The sequence below is a fragment of the Cyrtonyx montezumae genome, unplaced genomic scaffold (assembly GCF_038088225.1).
Source record: "Cyrtonyx montezumae isolate F1298 unplaced genomic scaffold, pur_monq_1.0 scaffold_13, whole genome shotgun sequence".
Taxonomy (NCBI): Eukaryota; Metazoa; Chordata; class Aves; order Galliformes; family Odontophoridae; genus Cyrtonyx; species Cyrtonyx montezumae.
In genome coordinates, this window is record NW_027071859.1 from 13,666,441 (window position 1) to 13,686,769 (window position 20,329).

Genomic DNA, 20,329 nt, shown 5'->3' on the forward strand with positions numbered 1-20,329 from the left:
ACACTTGCCTGAGCATGGGTAGCTCAAGTCTGCTAGTTCCAGTTCATGCTTAATTTCAAGACAAGCACTCGGGCTTCCCAATAAAATAGAAGTTTATGGCACTAAGAGCATTTTCATCTGTGTATTATGCAAGTTAACTCCTTTTGGTGCATTTTTTATGAAGAGGAAAAACATTCATAGAGCATGTGCCACAGGTGCAGAGATTTTTTATTGTTATGTTAAAAGTGTTTCTAGAATTGTGTACAGCAAACACTTCCGTGAAGTTCGAAGGCCGCGTTTTAGAAAGCCTGTTTGTTTCAGTAAAATTAGGTAAATTAGGACATGATAATGTGGGACCAATTCTAGGAATATGTCCAGATTTCCCTAGGGGATTTCTGACTTGATATGTAAGTATTTGAGCAATGACGTGGTACGTAATTTCACAAGAACTTGAGTCTTTTTTTTTTCTTTGAATATTCTAGTCCGAGCACCAGAAGAAACAGCAGGAAGCTGAGAAACAGCATCGTCAAGAGAGGAAAGCTCTCAGGCGCTCTGCGAGTCACCTCAAGAGTAAACGTGGAAGAGGACAACGGTTTCATTGATTTATCTTATCTTTTTGAGAAACTTTCTGTTTTTCATTTGGAAAGGAGGCTTTGCAGTACCGGTGTACTCGTGTTTTGTTTCACTGATGAACAGAAACCAGAACTTGCTCAATTCTGTGTAATTGTTGAAGAGTTTATAAGTACTGTCCGTGGGACGCGGTGTGTGTGGTATGTTATTAACTCCAGGGTGAACTGTATTTGTGCAGAAATCACCAGCAAGTGGTTATTGTGTAACCCTGTATCTTTTCTATGTCACGATTCATGTATACAGTGAGGCTGACTGTCTTTAAATTAAGAGAAATGTTTTTGCTTTCTGAAGTCTTCATTTATGACTTTTTAGACACGCGATCAGGGGAAAATTATTTTGTCTAAAAATACAAGAGCACAACAATTTTTTTTATGCTTCTTCTTGTATGACATAACTATGTTTTGGAGAAATTGGCATTGTCTTTTATTGTCTGGGTTGCCTGTATGTCTAAGAGGAGGTAAAAAATGATTGTCATGAGAGCAACTGGGAATGGCAAATTGAGTCATTCTGTAAGGAGGGTTCTCTTTCCACATTGATGTACAGATGAGTCAAGTTAGATTTTGTGAGCGCTGCATTTGGTCAGAAATTGTTTAATATGTTTTGGTAAGCAAGCCATTATTCAACATAGGTCAAATAGTGTGTATTGACATACGAAGGCAATGCAGGTAACAACCAATCCTCCAAAGTTAGTTTAGGGCAACTAATTTAAGAAACCAGAATGCATGTTAAGAATATACTTATTTTTTATGTCTTATTTTTTATTACCACCAGGATGCTTGTTGCTAAGCAGGGTAGAGCATTTCCACTTGATTATTTTTTTAATCTAACAGACCATTAATATTTGTCATTTGCTAGTTCAGTAAATAAATTCATTTCCCCTTTGATCCTAGGGGAGCTTTGTTTATTGCTTAAAAAATTGTCTCTTCACTATATCCAAGAAGCTGAACTTTGGATCCAGCAAAAATCAATGAATCTACCCATCTCTATAAATCACTTTGAGACTTGGAAGTTGTTAAGAATTTTGCTTTATAAGCCAGAAAGACTATTAATCTGTTCAGATCTTCTGGACAGTATTTATCATACTATCGAACCAAAAAACTAAAGGGAAATCTGGCTTTGTTAAAGCCTAATGCTTTTTCTGATTCAAGATTGATAGTCTTTTAGATACAGAATAATTGATAGCACATTTGAATTTTTCTTCTCTGTTTTAATTGAACCTGCTTTCGTTTCTCACTTCTGCTTTTAATTATATTGTTTCCTTTAGTTCAAAAGTGTTTGCACAGTATAGGTACAATGAGGCTCACGAGAGATAGAAGTGGAAGTAGCAGGGGGTGCCAGCCAGTCTGGAAATTAATCCTAGAGATTTGGTGCGCTCAGATAGCATTTGTAAATGAGAACTTTAGAGATGACTCGAGAGTCTGAATGTTCATGGATGGCACTTGTAGCTTCACCAGTTGTGAATGTGCCTCTTCAGAAGGGAGGCTGCTGCATTATAAATTCTTTTGCTTGTCTTTGCCCAGGAGCACCTGCCTTGCTGATGGTTCTTCGTTCATTAGTTTCTTCATTTGTACTTTTGATTGCTGAGGACTTGCATGAGATCACAGTAAAATAGGATAGTCATGAGTATCGTGATTTGCAGAAGATGCAAAGCTCTATGCAGTCTTCATCATAGTTATAGTTCATGCTCACTATTGGCTGATGCAGATTTTGAAAGACCAGAGAGAATTAGCCAGAAACAGGTCTGTAGTGCTAAAGGAGGTGCAGTCAAGAGGAGCAGGGTTCATGAGCTAACAGTAACGAGGTTCAACTGGCAGACCAAATTGACAAGTCTGTAATGAAAAGGCATGTCCAAAGGCAAGTTAGCAGGTAAGGGATCAGTGAAGTACTTGGGTGGGCATGGGCATGTCTGCAGCATAGCTTGGGGGAGGACCAAGGGTGATGCAGTTCCCAGTCAAAGCCTTTGGCAAAGCTTTCCAGAGCTTTTTCACTCAGCTCTTCTTGTATCAGTCCAGTGCCCAATTACTTGGCTGTAGTCTACCAGAGCTGGCTTCAAGTACAGGTAATGAAACCCTTGGCAAAGGAAGAGGTAGCAGAGCCTGTTGGTGTACCTAGGGATCTGGCACAAAGCACGTTCAGATTTTTGAGATTGGTGAAAAGTACTGATATAAGATTGATAGAAGGGGAAGATTTGAGAGCTCCAGCAGAAGCTGACGTATTAATGCAGCATCATTGCAAGTAATTAACTTCGTAGTGCAACCAAGAACGGTGTTTCTTAGGGTATCACCTTCATTACATCAGCTTTTATTTAGCTAACAGCACCATTTTCCATACTACAGGAATCAATGTTCCAGTATGGCCATTCCTAAAAGTTCAGCAGCTGCTAGGATATTTTTTTTTATATTTAAGGTTCCTGCTCTGAGGTAAGTGACCATATGCTGTAGCCTTCTGGAAACCCTGATTGTTTTGAATGTATGACAGTTTAGTGGTGATAAGTGATTTGAAACAAACAAAAAAACAAATATGCTCACTGCAAAATAAATTCCCAGTTAGTGGTTAAATGTGAGTAGAGTACTAGCAAGAGTCCAGAATCTGATGTCACCTGTATTTCAGTACTTCCTTATTCCACAAGTACTGCTGTTTACATCAGGCTTTTAGTCACTGAAGTAACAATGAACCAGAATTACTTGTGGAATTTTATTTCAAAGATGCTGTTACCAAACCAAGAAGCAAGCTGTGTTCCTGTGGCTGTATAATTGTCTGAAATGGAGAGCATCTGCCAGTTTATACAAAACAGTGAAAGAATCTACTATGCTCAGCTCTTGTTTCCAGCCACCTGGCAGTTGCTTCTACCATGGTGAGTATGTAGTGCTTGCCCTGATGGTCTTGTGGTATTGGTCCAACCTAGTTATCCTTTCCAAAGGCTGCTGTTCCAGGGGGAGTTTAGTTGCACAGTCCACTTCATTGCAGCATGTTTTGCACTGCTGGGTGACCTCTGTGGTGGCCTCAATGGTCAGGTCCATCCCTCAGTCAGGAGCCTACCTGTGTGGCATCTCTCCACAGATGTTTCATGGGCCCATTGAGCTATAGACAGCTTGAACTTAACATTCCTAGTCCAGGTTCACCTGAGCCACTTCAGTTTTTGAAACCCAGTCCACCTGCTCATTATTCTGATACTCTTCAGAGGTTCATTTCTTGAGTATGTGAACATCTGCATCAGTACTTTTACAGCAATGTTTTCTGCTTGGACAGCAATGTCTTGTCACAAAACAACAGCCCAGATAAGTTTACCTTTGCAGCACCACTGTTCTGCTTCCATTGCTGTAGCCACTCCCTCAGGGTATTTGGCACAATCTATGACCCAGTGTAGAGTACCATCCACTTTTATCTTTTGGCAATTTTTAGGGCCAGTTGGATGTCTTTCATCTCTGCATATGGGCTCAACTTGCCTTTTCCTTCGGTGCCTTCCTCATCTCATCATGTTGGATTCCATACAGCGGCTTTCCACTTCTCATGGCTTCCTGCAACATGATAGGATCCAACAGAGAATGAAACATACAATTTCTGTCTGTTCTGTTTTTGTAGTGGCTCTGCTATAGAGCTTAGGGCATATTTTCATTCAAATATTGGATTAGTCTTTTTAGGATTCTGCACTTCAGAGATGAAATTCAAAACCATCGCAGACATGGGAGATACCTGTCTGTGTCCTGCCACGTACCTTGCCACCCATCACCGTGTGATGTCTTGGTGCAGATACCTGACTGATATTCTTAACTAATTGTTTAATCTTAGGAAGAAACAGAAATACATGGAGACCTAGTAATAGTCTGTGTCTCAGTTTCACCAGCAAAAACAATTCCCCACCTCAAAATCAACCTACACCAACAATGTGGACAATTTACACATGCTCCACTCGTCCCATCACCACATTACTACCTCACATGTTCTTCACATCTATTACATCATAAATACTTCAATATTGCGTTCTTAGTCAATGTCCAATCTGCACTTTGCCCAGCTTATCATTCGTATATTTAATTCCTTGAGCCCAAAGTCAGTTCCACAAAGGACCGAGGTGGTTTCACACTGAAGACCAGCCTCTCTCGTTCCAGCACCTCAAAGTAAAAGGGAAGGGGAGAAAATATGATGAAATACAAAAGGCTCATGGGTTGAGATAAGGATAATGTAAGTAAGGGTAAAAGAGAGAGAAATAAAATTGTAATTTGAAAAAAAAACAACAACAAGGAAAGTCCATGTGGAATTAAAGAGAGGAAAAATAGTTATTCTCTATGTCCTGTCACCAAAAAATGCTTGGACAAGTCTTGTAATGCAGGACCTCAATGCGCATAGCAGCTGTTTGGGAGCACAGATGTTTTCATAGCAAGAACTCCCATCCTTCCCCTTTCCTACTTTCAGTGCTGAGCATGACACCACATGATATGGAATGTTTCTTTAGTTGTTTTAGGACAGCTGCTCTGGCAATGTCTTCTCCTCCCCTCTTGCCCATCACTGGCCTGCTGGCTTTTGGGTACTGAAGGGGGTCTTGATAATGGGCCAGAGCTGTGCAGCAACAGCCAAACCATTGGTGTGATATCAATGCTATGCTGCAAGTGTGGGGAACACTAACTCCATCCCAACCATATCCAGTTCCGTGGGAGTAAGAGTTTTCAAACTATCCCATCTTCCTTTGCATCAACTTTTTACTTTTTTTTTCTTCTGTTTGCAGTAGGTGGGCAAATGAGTACTAGACTTGAATTCAAGGAAGAAAGAGTCACATAGAGAGCAAACTTGCAATTTTGACTACAAGTAGCAGAACAGCTTGCCTGGGGAGTCCGTGTGGTGTCCACTGGAAGATTTGCGATGTCAGATAAAACATCTGCATGAGCCCCAGAAGTACAGATGAGTATGCCTGAGGAGAGGGGAGTGGATATGTGCACCTGAGAAGACCCCTCAAGCATGGTGATTGTGCAGTTGATTGTAGGGTACAGGGAACAGGCATGCAGCAGTAACAACTGGAGTCATTTTTCCCCTTTTGCCCCATCCATCAACTGAATTGCTCACAAGTTTTATCTTTGTATCTCTTTCATAAAGATTAAATACTTTTTTGGCGTGCATCCATAGCTAATACATTTTGTCTGATCTTGGGAAGTATGGGTTTTATAAGATGAATGAAAGTGCATAAATCTATTAATAAACTTCAGCTCTTGATCATTATCTCCATGTTTCAAAGCCCATTTTGCTCAATAACTGTCTCTTTGTGAGCTTGAAGAAGCAGTCCAGTTGTATCTCCAAAATTATAAATTATAGTGCAGCCTGCAGAAAATAATTGGATTCAGTCAACCTTGTAGTTTACACAACTGTAGTAAAAAGAATCCCCCCATTTTAAAGACTTTGCAGATGGATAAAGGTAAACTTTGTGACACTGTTCTTAAGTCATTCTGTCTATAATACTGGCTATTCCTAATTCCACTACCCATTCCCCAGCGTAATTTTGGCATTCTCCACTTCCCCCCTTCCTCTCTTTGGTGACTGTGCTCGTGTTATCTGTGTTTTGCTGTAGTTTCCTTCCTCTTTTGTTCTGTAATTTTGCCTACATCTCTGATCCATGTGGGGCCTAGTGCAAATTTCTATTGATGAAGCGATACTGTTTGCACTGGAAGCTGCGTTTCTGTATGAAAAACTTGTGAACCTCCTATGGTATTGATGAGTTTGCACATCCCTGCGTGAGTAGAGGTAAAGCTGGTGACGGGTCTGGAGCTCAGGTCCTATGAGAAGTGGCTGTGGGAGCTGGGATTGGTCAGTCTGGAGGAGAGGAAGCTGAGAGGAGATGTTATTGCTCTCCATAACTACCTGAAGGGAGGTTGTAGTGAGCTGGGGATTGGCCTCTTCATTCTTGTAACTAGCGATAGGACAAGAGGGAATGGCTTCAAGTTGCATTAGGGTAAATTCAGACTGGATGCTAGGAAATACTTCTCTGTAAGAGTGGTCAGGCACTGGAATGGGTTGCCCAGGGAGGTGGTGGAGTCACTGACCCTGGAGGTATTCAAGGAACGTTTAGATGTTGTGTTGAGGAACGTGGTTTAGAGACAACTATTGGTGATAGATGGACGGTTGGACTGGATGATCTTGGAGGTCTTTTCCAACCTTGGTGGTTCTGTGATTCTATTCTATGATTTGAGTCTATGATTCTATGAAAGCTAGCAAATGTCTTCAGCACAAGTGAAAGAATACTGCAATGGCCGTGAATGATCTGTGCAGATTTTAGTGTAAATTTGAAGCTGTATCTATCAGTTGCTGACCATGTTTTTTCAGGACCTCTTCTTCTATTCTTTGCTTACTTCATGTTTTCAGATTGCCATGCATTTTCAAGGAGTGAAGATTGACCCTGAACACTGTTGCTACTCAGAAAAGAATAATTTCTTTTTCACTCCTTGAAAGAAACCTTTGCAGAGATGAGTGCTGCATTTTCTTTGACTGTTACATTCAACTACATTTTAAACATAATTGCTTTGCAGCAAGTTCATGTGTGAGTTTAAAATGTCACTGTTCCCAGTGTTGGCATACGTAAGTGACATTTGGATTGGCTTACCTATGAAAGCAAGTCCTCGTTTCCATTTAATCACTCATTGAGTGGGGCAAAAGTGAAAATCCTATTTCCTCATTAAGGAGAAAAGGAGGCAGTTGAAGTGGGAAATACCAGCCCAGCCCTAATCAAAATTTATACTCCCAGTTCCTGGAACCACCCTTCCCTTCCCTACAGCAGTTTCTGCCAAAGCCATTCTGTCTCTCCTACTTATTATCTCTTGTTTTAACATCTGGCTATTTCTTGTGCTACAATCTTAATCTACACTACAGATTTTCTGTTGATATCAGAATCTATAGTAAAAGTATGTACAGATGTAGCACAGTATTGAGAATGAGCACTAACATGGCAATAGTAGATGGATTGCACGTAGGCTTGTGTTGAATAGAACAGATTTGGGCAATCTCAGGAGTTCTGGGCCATCAGAGTGCGTGGCAGGGGCTCAGAGCTGGCACATGATGGGTGCAAGCCTTATGGGATAGGCAGAGGTATGTCATTTTAACAAAAAAATCCCATTTTTAGTGCTCAGCGTGCTTCTGTACCACTGTTACAGTCTTACTTTTGGACGGGTCTAATTGTTTAGGGTGGAGTTGGTTTTGTGTTACAAATTTACAGTGATTTCACTATTACATTACTAAAAATGACCCCTGTTTTTGAAGCATTATGTACGATTATAGAAAAAGTTCAACATTCAGAAAAGCAAATATAATTCATATTTCAGTAATGGATATTATGTCCATACCATTTCCCTATGTTTCTCTTGAAAACGTGTTTACTTATGTATTGTAATCTTTGAAATACTGCATCTGTAAATCTCAAGTGAAGTATGTACACTAGGGGCCATAATAGACCTCCTGCTTCCCTGTAAGGATTTTACCTTCTTATGCAAGTGACAGTGTAGTGAGAAAAAAATTATCTTGTCTGTTTGGGTTTCATGGATATTCTTTTACATGGAATCAAGAGGGAAGGTTGTGACGCTCCTGTCATAGCTACTCTGTTTTTCTCCTTTACAACATAGACGTGGGGTTTCTCAACAGAACTCTTGCACTGAATATATGAGGCAATATTTTTAAACAGATCTCCACAGCAAGTAAATATCCTCTATCTGAGGTAATCTAGGCAAGTTACAACAAATCTCTTTTGCACGATGTCATGGTAACTACATGACAGCAATTTAAAAATGGATAGTAGCAGAGTCTGGGTTGTGCTCCCATGCTTTGTCCTGGGCCTGGCACTGTTTAGTTTACAAGCACTGACGTGAGCAGAGGACACAGTGTTGGCATCCCAGTGTGCATGTAGCTGGGCACCAGTATCACTAAACTAACTGAGTTTAGCCAGTTAGAGAGGAAATCAGAAGTAGTGATAAGCTTAGAGAAGAATATTTTACGAGGATTGAAAGAAGGGAATAATTTATTTTCCGGCACAGTCTCTCGAACCAGTGTGAGGCTCCGGTCAAAACTAAAGAAGTTGGAAACTCCTCTGGAGTGCAATAGCACATGGCTATTTTAGTTTTTCAGGAAGCACTTGATCTCCCTGGAGTGGTGGGAAGGAAAGCTGACTTCAGTGGCAGCATTTGGGACTGCCAGTAGTGGTGGATATTCAATGTGACCAGACAAGGGCAATTTTGCATTCAAGGGGTTACACCTCAATGTAACCCAGAATGAAATAACTACATGGGCCAGGCAGGCACCTTGCTGGCTCCAGTGGTTTTACAGAAGAACTTTCCTAGTCCTCTTTGTTCTGTGAGTGAACATGATGTCTACTGAAGCAATTTTTGGGTAGTAATGCCCAGAAATTGATGTGTGTCGGTCTCTAATGATACTTCTGTTTCCTCTTAGTCATGGAGAAGCAATAGACCTATCATGTCAGTTAAGAAATTGAATTTCCCTCTGCCTCTGAAGATCCTGGGAAGCAGAACAAAGAAGCCACCACTCCCCATGAAATTAGAGGAATTTCTCATAGAAAGAGATAATAAGGAAAAACAGTAGCTTAAGTAAAGCAGCCAGTAAAACAGCTGGGAAGGAAGGGAGAAAGGAGAGCTGGAAAATCCTTTGGGATCTGGCCAAATGTTTTTTCTTGAAACACTTTCCAACAGAGAAGAGCTTATCAATGCAACTGTCTAAGTTCCAAGAACTGAAATTAATCTGCTCTGGTTTGGGGTTTTCAGTAAAGACTTTTGAGCTTTTAATTTTACCACCCTTTTCTCCTAGAGGGTAGAATCCTGTCCCAACCTGCTTGTTTTGGGGGTTATTTTTTGTATTTCAGTGTCTTTTAAAGTACAAAACCAACAGCAAGTCCCACTGGATTCCCCCAACCAATGCGACAATTCTGTTAGAGCTGGTCTGGCAGAAGCAGTAATGTGACCTCTTTCAAATGTTTCCACTGATTTTTATGATGTTTTGTTTAACCCCCCTTGACTTGTGGAGTTACTGGGGTGGGATATCTAAGCACTATCTAATCCCAAGGCATGAGTCAGTGGTGGCTATGTGGAGAAGCAGCTTGTGACCACTGAAGAACTGATTTTTCTGAGCCCTTTCCATCTTCCCTTTTTCTGGTTAAGCATATTTTGATATCAGCATCGAGAAAGCAACCAGCAGCAGGTTCTCCAGCCTTCTTTCAACTGACCAAAAATGTTTTTAGTGAGTACTGTTCAGAGGGCAGAATCATTACAGGAAGTTTGATAGACAACCTCTCTGTTTCTTCAAGATGTCTTTAGTTGCTAAGTCCTAACAGCAAACCAGTTCTGCACTACATAAGAATACTAAGAAGAAAAATGATCATGTTTCATTCTGGTGTAGTTAGGCTTTGGTGACAGTTGATAGGAAGTAAGTGGAAATAATGTTTTAACCTCAGCGAGTTTTGGAGCTTTTGACTTTGAAGCAACCCTACCTCTGGTGTTGCATGTGTTACTTCATGTCTACACTGACTAATGCATTTCAGGACATCCAGATGAATAAAACCAGGCTAAAAAAAACAGATGGGCTTAAGAATCTGTCGTTGTGTAAGATACTCATCTGGTCAACAAACTTTGTTATTAGACTGTAATTCCCGTAGCTCCAAACTTCTGTCTCCTAAGGAATCTTCCCCAGAACTTGGTCTGGCCTCCGGACTTGCTCAGAGTTCAAAGGTGTTTGAATCTAAAAGCTCAGGCACATCCCTGCTTTGGTCATGGCTCTGAAGTCCTAGGTGAAAGCTGTCCAAAGAGCCTGACAACACCAGTGCTTTTGCCCTTCCCTCTACAGCAGTTCTCTGAGCAGTCCTTTGCTCTTTCTTGAAAGTCTTCAATACATTTGTGAGACCAATCTGTCCAGACATTGTCAGTGCTTCAGATATGCACCTCATGCTTCCTGAAGCAGTATTCCCCAATACTGTGCTGAAAAGCATTAAATCAGATCTGTCTGTAGTAGATTTTATTGTCCTCACATAACTATCGAGGGTCTCTGGGAGCAAGGAAAAGCTGATTGTGGGGTTCAGAGAGGAAGAGCTTGCCATGATGTCTGTGCTCTGTGTCTGTGCATTAGGCTCCCTGAACTACAGATCTGAAGCTTGGGTTGACTAGCTTGTGGTTGTTCAGAAAGGTGGACTCACTTTTCTCTCTGTTAGAAGTTCTTACTTGGTTGTGTAACTAAAGGTGCCCAAAGGCAAAGAATTAATTTGAACGACCAGTACCTAATTTGTATTGGCTCTAATGGATGCTGCTTACATTAATTATAGGGATCCCTTGCAGAGGATGAACTATTACTGAATAATTTCTTAGATTCATTAAACATAAGCCGGCATTCATCCCGCATGCAGAGCCTTGAACTGTTCCTGCATAATTTCTCAACTGATTCTATTCAGGCTTTGACTCCAGCTGCAGGTCTTGTCTTTTCCAACTCCACAGCCCCAGACAGCAGGATCAGCCCTGCTGCTTTGACACAAGTTGTACTGACACTGACACTGGAGGAGTTCTGCCTGTGGTGGGATGGTGTTGGCCGCATGTTGACCGTGACAGTTGCAAGGCATTGTCTGGCTTAGATTGCCAGTAGATCTGGCTGGTTACGATAGGTGGGGGCAAGGAATATACTGCAGCAGGGCAAGGGAAAATGGCACCCTTGGTATGGTGAGCCCTAATGGCCTCTGCCCTGTCCCATAACGATGCTGCACTGTGATGCTGAAGGTATTGTCCATACTGTAGTTGCATCCAGCCTTAATCAAACTACAAAAGGAAATTTCTTCCTGCATGGCCACCTCCAGTGAAGCCTACTCAACATGCTGCAGGGATTATTGTTAATGCAGCAAAGGCATTTTTTGGCCCTGAGTTGTTACTCATACTATTCAACTGAAAATTTCTTGAGTTATTTATTAGCAGTTAAATGCAAATGGGTTCTGCCTTAACGCGGAAGACAGAAAAAGGTACATCCCCTGCTCTCTGAAATTTGTGATCTAATTAGAGACGGTACTTGTCAAAACATTTCTGTGTCCTGGTTTCTGTTACTAAGGACTTAAACCAGAGACACCCTTTTCTCTGAGAAGATACAATCAAGGATTAAAAAAAAAAAAAGAAAGAAAGAAAGAATCTTTAAATATTTATAAACAAATAAAACAATTTGCTGATTCTTTTTTCATCTGTTTCTACTTCCAATGAGCTAAAGGGAAAACAGTAAAGTTGACTTTTTTGTACTCTCTGCCCTTGAAACGCTGTGGCTTCCACTTGTAAAGGTGCTTGCTGCCACATTCAGTAACAGTTTAGGTCTGAAATGGTTGTTAGATTTTGTAGGTAGAAGGCTTTGGATTGTTCACTGGAGGTTCAGTAACTGAAGGTGATTGCATAGGTTTCTTACGTTTTTAGAGGATTAGGCAAAGGCAGTAGGATTGCAAACTGCCAGAGCACCTGGGGAGAGATGAAAATCCTATGAACTCTTGCAGATTCAGGTGTTGGTACTTCAGGCTTATGGTGACCTTTTAAAGAACAATTGCAAGCCATTTATTTGAGTTAGATACAGTTATGGTGTGGGTCATGTTTACTTGGGGATATGATAGTGGTTCCCACCTGATAGTCACATCACTATCAGCAGTGTTTCTCCCGGGGCTGTGCCCTTGATGCCTTAGCTTCTGTGTACTTGTCCAGCTTCCCCTTGCCTGCAGACCTTCAGCATCCACATCTGCGGCCACTGCATGGTGAACCCCTTCCTCACACTGGTGCTGAACCTGTCACTGCTGCCTTTCATTCAGCTTCACTCCAGGCCCTGAGTTTGAGGAAAGGGAGTCACCAGTTTCGCCGTAGTCTTCTCTGACAACGCTCTTGGTCTCTAGATTTCTTTCATAAGCCTTCAAGTCATCTCTTTTCCAGGCTGAGGTCCTAAACTATTCCTGGTTCAGAAGCTGCCCCATATTTGGGATTTCTGTAAGCATGTGGATAATTCATCACAACTGACTTTTTGAAAAGCTCTTAATAATGCATCTTCCCTTTGCTTGGAAAGGAGGCTTGGTTTCTGCCAGTTGTTATGGGAGTCAAAGGAAAGATCCTCCTGGGAGTTATTGTAGATAGGAAAGAAATGCTGACAATAAGCAGGCAGTTTTCCTAACAGGAAGAGAGTGGCAGAGGGGTTTCCCAGGGATCTGTGTCCCTGGGCCCTTCCAAATTGTTATAAATGATTTGGAAAGGTATCTAACCACTCAGGAAATTCAGAAGTAGAGAAGGCTGCAAAGAACTACAAGAGAATACAGTAAACATGGGTATGAAGTGGAGTGACAGCTGTCACTGTGGCATGCTGTGACATGACAGCGGCACGTCAGCTATGCAGAGTGATAGAGGCAGGCAAGGAAATGCATTGCTGCAGAGGCACAGCACTGAGCTCTGAACTGGTCTTGGCACTCAGCAAAGATCTTGGAGAAAGTTCTCTGAAGTCATCTGATTTCAACTGTAGACAAATGCTATTGGAAGTGATAGGAGAGGAAAAGAAAAAAAATATCTGTGCCATATGCAAGCACCCAGTCCTGTACCTGGGGAGTTAAGTTTAGTTCTGATTACCTGACTTTACAAAAGGGTATGGCATGACTGAAGTAAAACAGGGATTTTGTAAGAGACTTTAAGAGCCTCCTTGCAAGAAAAGGTTATAGCGTGGCACTCAGCAGCCTGGAAATGAAGACTGCTGAGCAGGCATGCAATAGAAGTCCATAAAGTAGATGGAATGGTGTGTAGAAGATGAAAAAATGTTACAAAATATTCTTCATATCCTAAGATCTGGATGTCATCCAGTGACAATACCGAGTAGCAGGTTCAAGATAAATACCTGGAGCACTTATAGGATCACAGAGGGGTTGGGTTGGAAGGGACCTCACAGCCCACCCACCCAACCTCCTCCGTGGGCTGGCTGCCCCCCACCAGCTCAGGCTGCCCAGGGCCCACCCAACCCGGCCTTGAGCACCTGTGGGGATGGGGCACCCACAGCTTCTCTTGGGCAACACAACTTCCCTGCCACAACTTCTCTTTATGTGTCCGAAGTATTGCCACATTGCGGACTTGGTTATCCTAAGCTATTACGAAGGCCAAACATATTTACTGATCCTGGAAAGGCTGAGATATGCACACAAGCAATAAGTCCTTTGAGACTTTCTGTATCCGAGACCCTGGATGCCATCTGCAGCTTGGGAAATCAGTGATTGCCTGAAGCTGGAAGCACGTATTGAGAAAAAGTTCACTCTGTCCTCGTCCTGTTTTTTATACGCTTCTGTACATGACCCGCTGCGGGGCAGGTAACTGTGCTGTGGGTATTTGTATGTTGCTGGGAGAATGCACTGCAGCAATGCCAGGGAAGGCTATGAAACTTTGTGTAATCTTCCCACTGCTACCATCACTGTGGGGGCTGAGGGTGCGTTACACATCTGACGTACACCAGAGCAGACATGCCGGGATGTGACTCAAAAGCCAGGCGAAGCTGTGAGCCGGGCCGTAGGCGTTGGAGCCGAAGTTGTGTTGGTCTCCTGTGTTACTAGCAGCCTGCTTAATGGTAGAGGCAGCACAGCCATGTTGCTTCAAGCCCTGGAAGCCAGGAACTGCAATCACTGAGCACGTAGGTGTGAGCTGTTGTTACACAGCACAAATGGCCCAAATGAAGCACCAATTTCACAACGTGTGAGCACTGATTGTTCCACAGGTAAAAGCAGAACAGGAGTGGGCTTTCAAGACAGATGGCAGCATCATCCTCAGCCACTGCTGTTGCATCTCTCCACTTGGTATGGCTGTATTTCAGGACTGCAAGCCAAACTTCAGGAGCCTGTGGCCAGATGCAGGGCTATGACATGGAGAGATGCTCACACGTCAGAGAACATGCGGGGAAGTTATTGCTGACCAAGTGTCCTTCTCTATCAAAGAAACTAATCATTGTAGATAGCTCAGAAAATAGACATCAGTAGACAAGAATATGTAGTAAACTGTGTTGGGAGAGAAAACAATGAACACCAAGAGTTAAGTATTTGTAGTTACACAGAGTAACTAAGCTCCCAATTTACTCAAACAGTATTAGCAAGAACTGACATTTGAAAATCTCTACCTGCAAGAAAAGGTACAAGCAAATAGTGAATTTCTGCATTCCTCCATCTCATGTCTAAAATCTGACCACAAATGCTGGAGCCTGGAAATCCCTTCTCAGAGGCAAAACAGATTATCAGCCCTGACTGGCTGTTGTGCTGAGACCTGGAGATGTCCCCATGGCTGTATCATGCACGTCGTTAACGCTGAGCAGAAGAGATGGTTGGCTCCTGCCCAAGTTAACCTCATGGTGTCTGCCATATGTAAAGTATGAGTAACTTTCAGCCTTTGAACCACAAGCAAACCACTTGAGTGTGGTTCCATTAAGGTATGTTCTACAAATGATAATTGCAAACAGCCCCCTGCAGTCTATAAATACGTTCCAGCTCCACAGTCTCTCTTCTTTTCCTATGGGGCAAGATCTTCCCCTTGAAACCAGAGCAACGAAATGAAAATATTTCCATCTTATTTTTTAACTGTTGCTGACAACCTCTGAGATGAGAACAGTTCTGTTTGTTTGTTTGTTTTGTTGTTATTGCATTCGTGAAATCCGGGCACAGCACACAACAGCGAAGCTTAAAGGATGTGTTTGTGGAATAAAACCTGTTTGGCAGACTGCCACTCTGCCTGCTGGTAGTCTTGAAGGAGGTGTTTCTGTAAATCCTGCAGGAAAACAGCATGGCAGAGCATAACACACCTCTGCTGTCCAAAGGTATGCCTGTGTTTAGCACAAATAGACGAAGGGAATCACGTGTGGTTTGGTTAGCTGCATCCCGGAGCCACAGCACGATAGATGAGGCAGGGAGTCGGTGTGGTGTTAGCCCATTATTGTTTGCGTGTCCCTGTTAGCTCCCAGCAGTAGGGAAATCAAAGATTATGTAGCAACATCCTTACAGGGATCCTAATGAGTGTTAAAAGGGAGCAAATTGTTTGTTAAAAAGAGTAATTATCACCTATCTAAACTCCAATCTGAATTCTGGGGAGTTTTTAGGCTGGACTCTTGAAGGTCTTAGGGCATCACTGACAAGTGGCCATCAGGCTGGGTCTCTGACATGGGGTGGCTGGGCCAGGTGCAAGTACTCTATGGCCTGTTGGTGAAAGCCTTCCTCTGGGAGGTGTTTCTTGTTGTGTCTAAATACTGAAATGCTTTGTAGGTCTTAGCACGCTTGCACCAGGTGATGATGGGACAACCCCACTCTGGGTGGCATATGGAAGTGATCAGCAGACCTGGCTCAGGGAGAGGCCTCAGTTCCCATGTCAGCTCTGAGTAGTTCCACAACCAGCTTCCATCAAGCCTCTCTGCCCTCATTCTCTAGCTCTGACAAACCCTTTGGATAGGTATCCCCTCCACTGGACTCAATCGACTGTTTTCACTGCACACAGACCTGGCCATAACTGTTTTCCATGTTCTTGAAGTTAATTAAAATGAAGCATTTTCAGTTGCCGTCCCACCTAAAATCAGTTGTGTTTGTTTTTCTGTTGAGTGCTGCAAGCCCATCTCCTCTGCCCTCTCACCAGTAAAATTTGCATGTCCTTAATCCTAGGATTTACTTAAGCAACTACAGAGGATCCCAAAATGGTTTTTTTTCCCAACTGCTTTGTCTCCAGCTGGAGCCAATTAATGATTTGTCCAATTCTCACCACATATATTATGAAGATCAAAGGCAGACCTCAAAACTCTAACAAGTAATTTCAGCGTTATAGTTCTAATAAAATGAAAGCGGGCCACTATTAAGCAACATCTCTTTTGTATGTGGTAACTTCTTCATTGAATTCTGAGGCTTTCTTCCTTCCCAGATAGAATTAATCATAGCTGCAAGGATCTATGGAGCATTGCCACTTTTAAATTTGCAGTGGGGTGGCAGATGGGGATAATTTCAGTGCATCTCTAGCAGGAGCATGAAGAGAGACTGAATAGTTCTTATTCTAATAGAATTCTGTATTCAGTGTTAGAGGTTTTTGAAGGGTCTCCTCTCATCACGTGGCTCCGTGGCAGATGTTAATTTGTCCTGTATCAGCACAAGCAAGAAAAAAATGTTCTGTGCTTCAGTCTTCTGGGGAGAAAGTTTGGGTAAGTTCAGGGGGAATTGAGAGGTGTGATAACAAGGGGTTTCAGAACTAAGGATGGTGAGCACAGAGGGTGGCAAGGAATAAGGCTTGGGAGTGAGGAGTATCATTAATACAGGAGACAGGCAATCGTAAATTATTTGCCCTCAATGAACTTGAAGATAAGAAAAAGCAACTCTCTTTTTTAAGTATTTCTGTATTTAGGCCCTGCTTCCTAGAGAAAACCTTTACAATTTCTGATCCTAGCTCTGGTAAAGAAACTCAATGGCCTTCAGGTGTGAGCTGAGCATCTCTCTCTAAACCAAAATGCTACTGCTGGCTTGGAAGCTCTGATGATGAAGAAGGTCTGAAGCAGAGCCTGCCAGCCCAGCCCTGCTACAGCACTCACTAAGAGCTCACCTGGGGTAGGGGCACAGGGAGCACAATCATCTTTCTTTCTTTTTTTCTTTGTATATTTGTGATTCCATTTTTAGTTGACCTCAATACATTACCTGGTGATTTTCAAATGGAGCGTATAGAGCTGCAATCAGGTATTCAGCTCCAAAATCTGACCGCATCTCTTTAATTTACAAGCTCTATCTTAGTAGAGAGACACATCCCTCAGTCACAATAATGCCTTATTCATGTCGTCACTCTTTGGCATTTGTAAACAACTGTTTTCAAGGATGAAGAACAGGAGCTCACTGAGAATTGCAGCCACTATATCAAGTATTAAAATAAGTTTTGGTACTTATACGTGCGAACTACACATCTGCTGAGGGCTGCTCCAGAAGTATTTTAATATGTGGGCTGGGAGTATCAGAGGTGAATGTTGGTGGCATGGCAGACAGCGAACTTCCCACTGATATCCCATACATGGTGTTGCCGTGTGACTGATGGCAGCAGAGGGGCACTCTGACACAACGGCATCTGACATTAGGAGTGTGTACGAAGCAAAGGTGTGTCAGTGAATTCCTCCATGCAGAAAAATGGCACCCGCTGACATTCGCCAACACTTGCTGAATGGTGGTAGAGACCAAGCAGTGGCTGTGAGCGCAGTGAGGCAGTAGGCAGTGTGTTTCAGCAGTAGCAACAGCAGCAGTGGTCTGCTCACAGCGGTGACTATGAGGATAAATACTGTTTTGTAGCTGAGATTTCGTTGTATCAAATAGTGCTACTGTGTTCTTTGTATAGGTTGTAGTTTCCAAGGAAATAAATAGGAAACATTACTTTCAGAACGACCATTTTGTATGTGACCCAAGACAATTCCTGTTCACTCAGTGCATCCCAGGCAAGCCAAAAGGTTGGACACCTGTGCCTTAGTGGCATCTGATGAGAAGTCCTTTGCTTTTTAAGAGAGTGGTAGCTTCTCATCCCAAATCCTTTGCTCTTGGATCTGGCACGATCTGACTACAGCTTTTCCTCCAGCTACTTACAGCAGGGGATTTGCATGCACACAGTCACAGCAGATAAATCTCTTCTAAAGGGATCACTGCAATCTCTTTAATCAGCACGCTGGGGTAAGCCCCCACAAACAGACAGGCTGCAGCAAACCTTTGTCTACGTCAGTGTCACCACCAATGCCGTCCCTCTTTCGCCCCATGTCAGCCTTGGAGCAGGAGGTGTTTGGGAGTGAGCGGGAGAGGAAATGCTTGTGGGTGCCTACAAGAGCTGATCATCTATATCTTGCGTGCTTGTGCTGTTTGGTGATGACAAATCTGTGAACAGCGTGCAAAGATGAGTAAGAAGAACACAAACATGACTTCTTTGAGATTTAGCACACGGCAAATTGTAGTGACTCCCATCTCATGGCATTCCCTAGCAAACCCGTGCCTACGGTGTGCTTTGGTTTGTGTTTTGTTCCCTCAGTGTTAATGGTACTGCTGGCACTGCTGCAGTTACAGATATGCTCCTGACCAGTGAGACCCAGGAAGAACTGTGGGAAAGAACTGTGGTTTGCCTCTGCAGGAGGACACAGTAACCTTCAGCTTTCATTTTCTTGACTAATTTGCAGGTCAGCTTCAGCAGGCCTGCACGCACTTGAAAGAACAACAAGCTGCGTCCAGTCCTGTGGGTCTTACTCATGAGACTTGTCCTTACTCATCATGTCAGCCCCCGCAAGGTCGGCAGCCTGCTGCGTGCTCGAGCCTTGGGCAGGAAGGCCTGTTGGCTGCGAAGGGGATCTGCTTGTCCTACACACTGTGACAATGCTGCCATTTCTGAAGGCAGCAGGAATTTTACCCGTGCGAGCTCAGACGTGGCAAAGGTCACAGGACTCTGCCTTCTTTGCTGTAGGACTTATGTTGTTTACTGGGGAAGGTGGGAGTGGAAGCAGAGTGTTTCTATTTATGTGATGCATCACGAAGGACATTCCCCTGCGTGCCCTTATTTCCCTACACAAACATAAGTCACCCTAAGCTGCGGAGCAGCCAGGGATGAGGAAATGGGGCACACTCTGGTGCGGGCAGCTGGAGACCATAAAACTCAGTGTTGCAACAGGTCCAGGTGCAGATGCAGATACCCCTCCCCCGCCAGCCCTGATGATCACAAACATCCTTGACATCCGTTTCAACGTGGCATCTCCATCAGCAGTGTCCTTGGCTGAGGCTCCTGCCAGCGGCTGTTTTCAGAGCAGAGATTGATGTGTGTGGATCTCCTGGCTCGAAATAACAATGGTGCTTCCTGCGGCACCACGGGCAGGTGGTGTGGGGCCGTGCTGGCAGCCTCCTTTTTATCTCTGCTTCCTGCTCCATCTGAGCATATGGAAGGAAGGATGGTCTCACAGTTAGAGAGCCAGGCTGGGAGGCTGAACTTCAGATCTTGTTTCTACCTGCTCTTTCCCATGGGATTTTGAGGAATTCTGTTGCATGTTTGTAACAGGAGTGCTTCTCTGTACTCATGAGAATAAGTAATAAGTGTGAGAGAGGCAAAGCTGGCATGTGGGGCACTCGGGCATCCTGCTTGCTAGCGGTGAAGATAACACAGTGTCAGGAATTACAGAATGTTCCCAGTTGGAAAGGACCCATCAGGATCATTGAGTCCAGCTCCTGGCTTCATATGGGACCACCGCGAATTCAGACCATATTTCTGAGAGCGTTGTCCAAAAACTTAATGGACTCTGAAATCCCTGGAGTTTGTCAGGGTTCCTATGTCCTTAGGTGTCTCCCACAGACACATGACATTCAGCTTTTTGTAGGTATTGCAACCTCAAACCAAGGAGAGACATTACCCTGTTGCGTGTAACTTTCAAGGATCCAGGTAGGCAGATCTGCCCATGGAGGAAAGTCCATCCTTGAGGTTAGTGCAAAACTGCCACGACAGCGTGTTCCCACAGCGTTGCCATCACAGAATCACAGAATTGTAGGGGCTGGAAGGGACCTCTAGAGATCATCGAGTCCAACCACCCTGCCAAAGCAGGCTCCTTCACCATCACTGACAGATGGATCAGCAGTTTGCTAATCTGTTTAAAAACCTCTGTTTCAGGTGAAATCACTCACGTACTCAAGGCCTCCAAGTACAGTCAGCATGGAGTCTGATTAGTTGATGCATCTCCGCTGCCCTCACTCCACCAGTGAAGGTGC

At 43.3% G+C, this 20,329-nt stretch overlaps 1 protein-coding gene across 2 annotated transcripts in view; it reads left to right on the top strand.

Moving 5' to 3' along the window:
• The window catches only part of NOL10 (nucleolar protein 10), a 450,419-nt gene that overhangs the window by 44,452 nt on the left and 385,638 nt on the right, over window positions 1-20,329 (top strand). Inside the window, exon 21 of one of the 2 annotated variants that reach the window (XR_010621877.1) lies at window positions 462-1,118. Coding sequence is in view for 1 of the 2 variants with exons in the window: in XM_065730723.1 (XP_065586795.1) it covers window positions 462-581 (120 nt within the window). In the remaining variant the exon portion in view is untranslated. Of the gene's footprint in view, window positions 1-461; window positions 3,082-20,329 lie in introns of those variants that run through there. The other variant, XM_065730723.1, reaches the window with a different exon arrangement.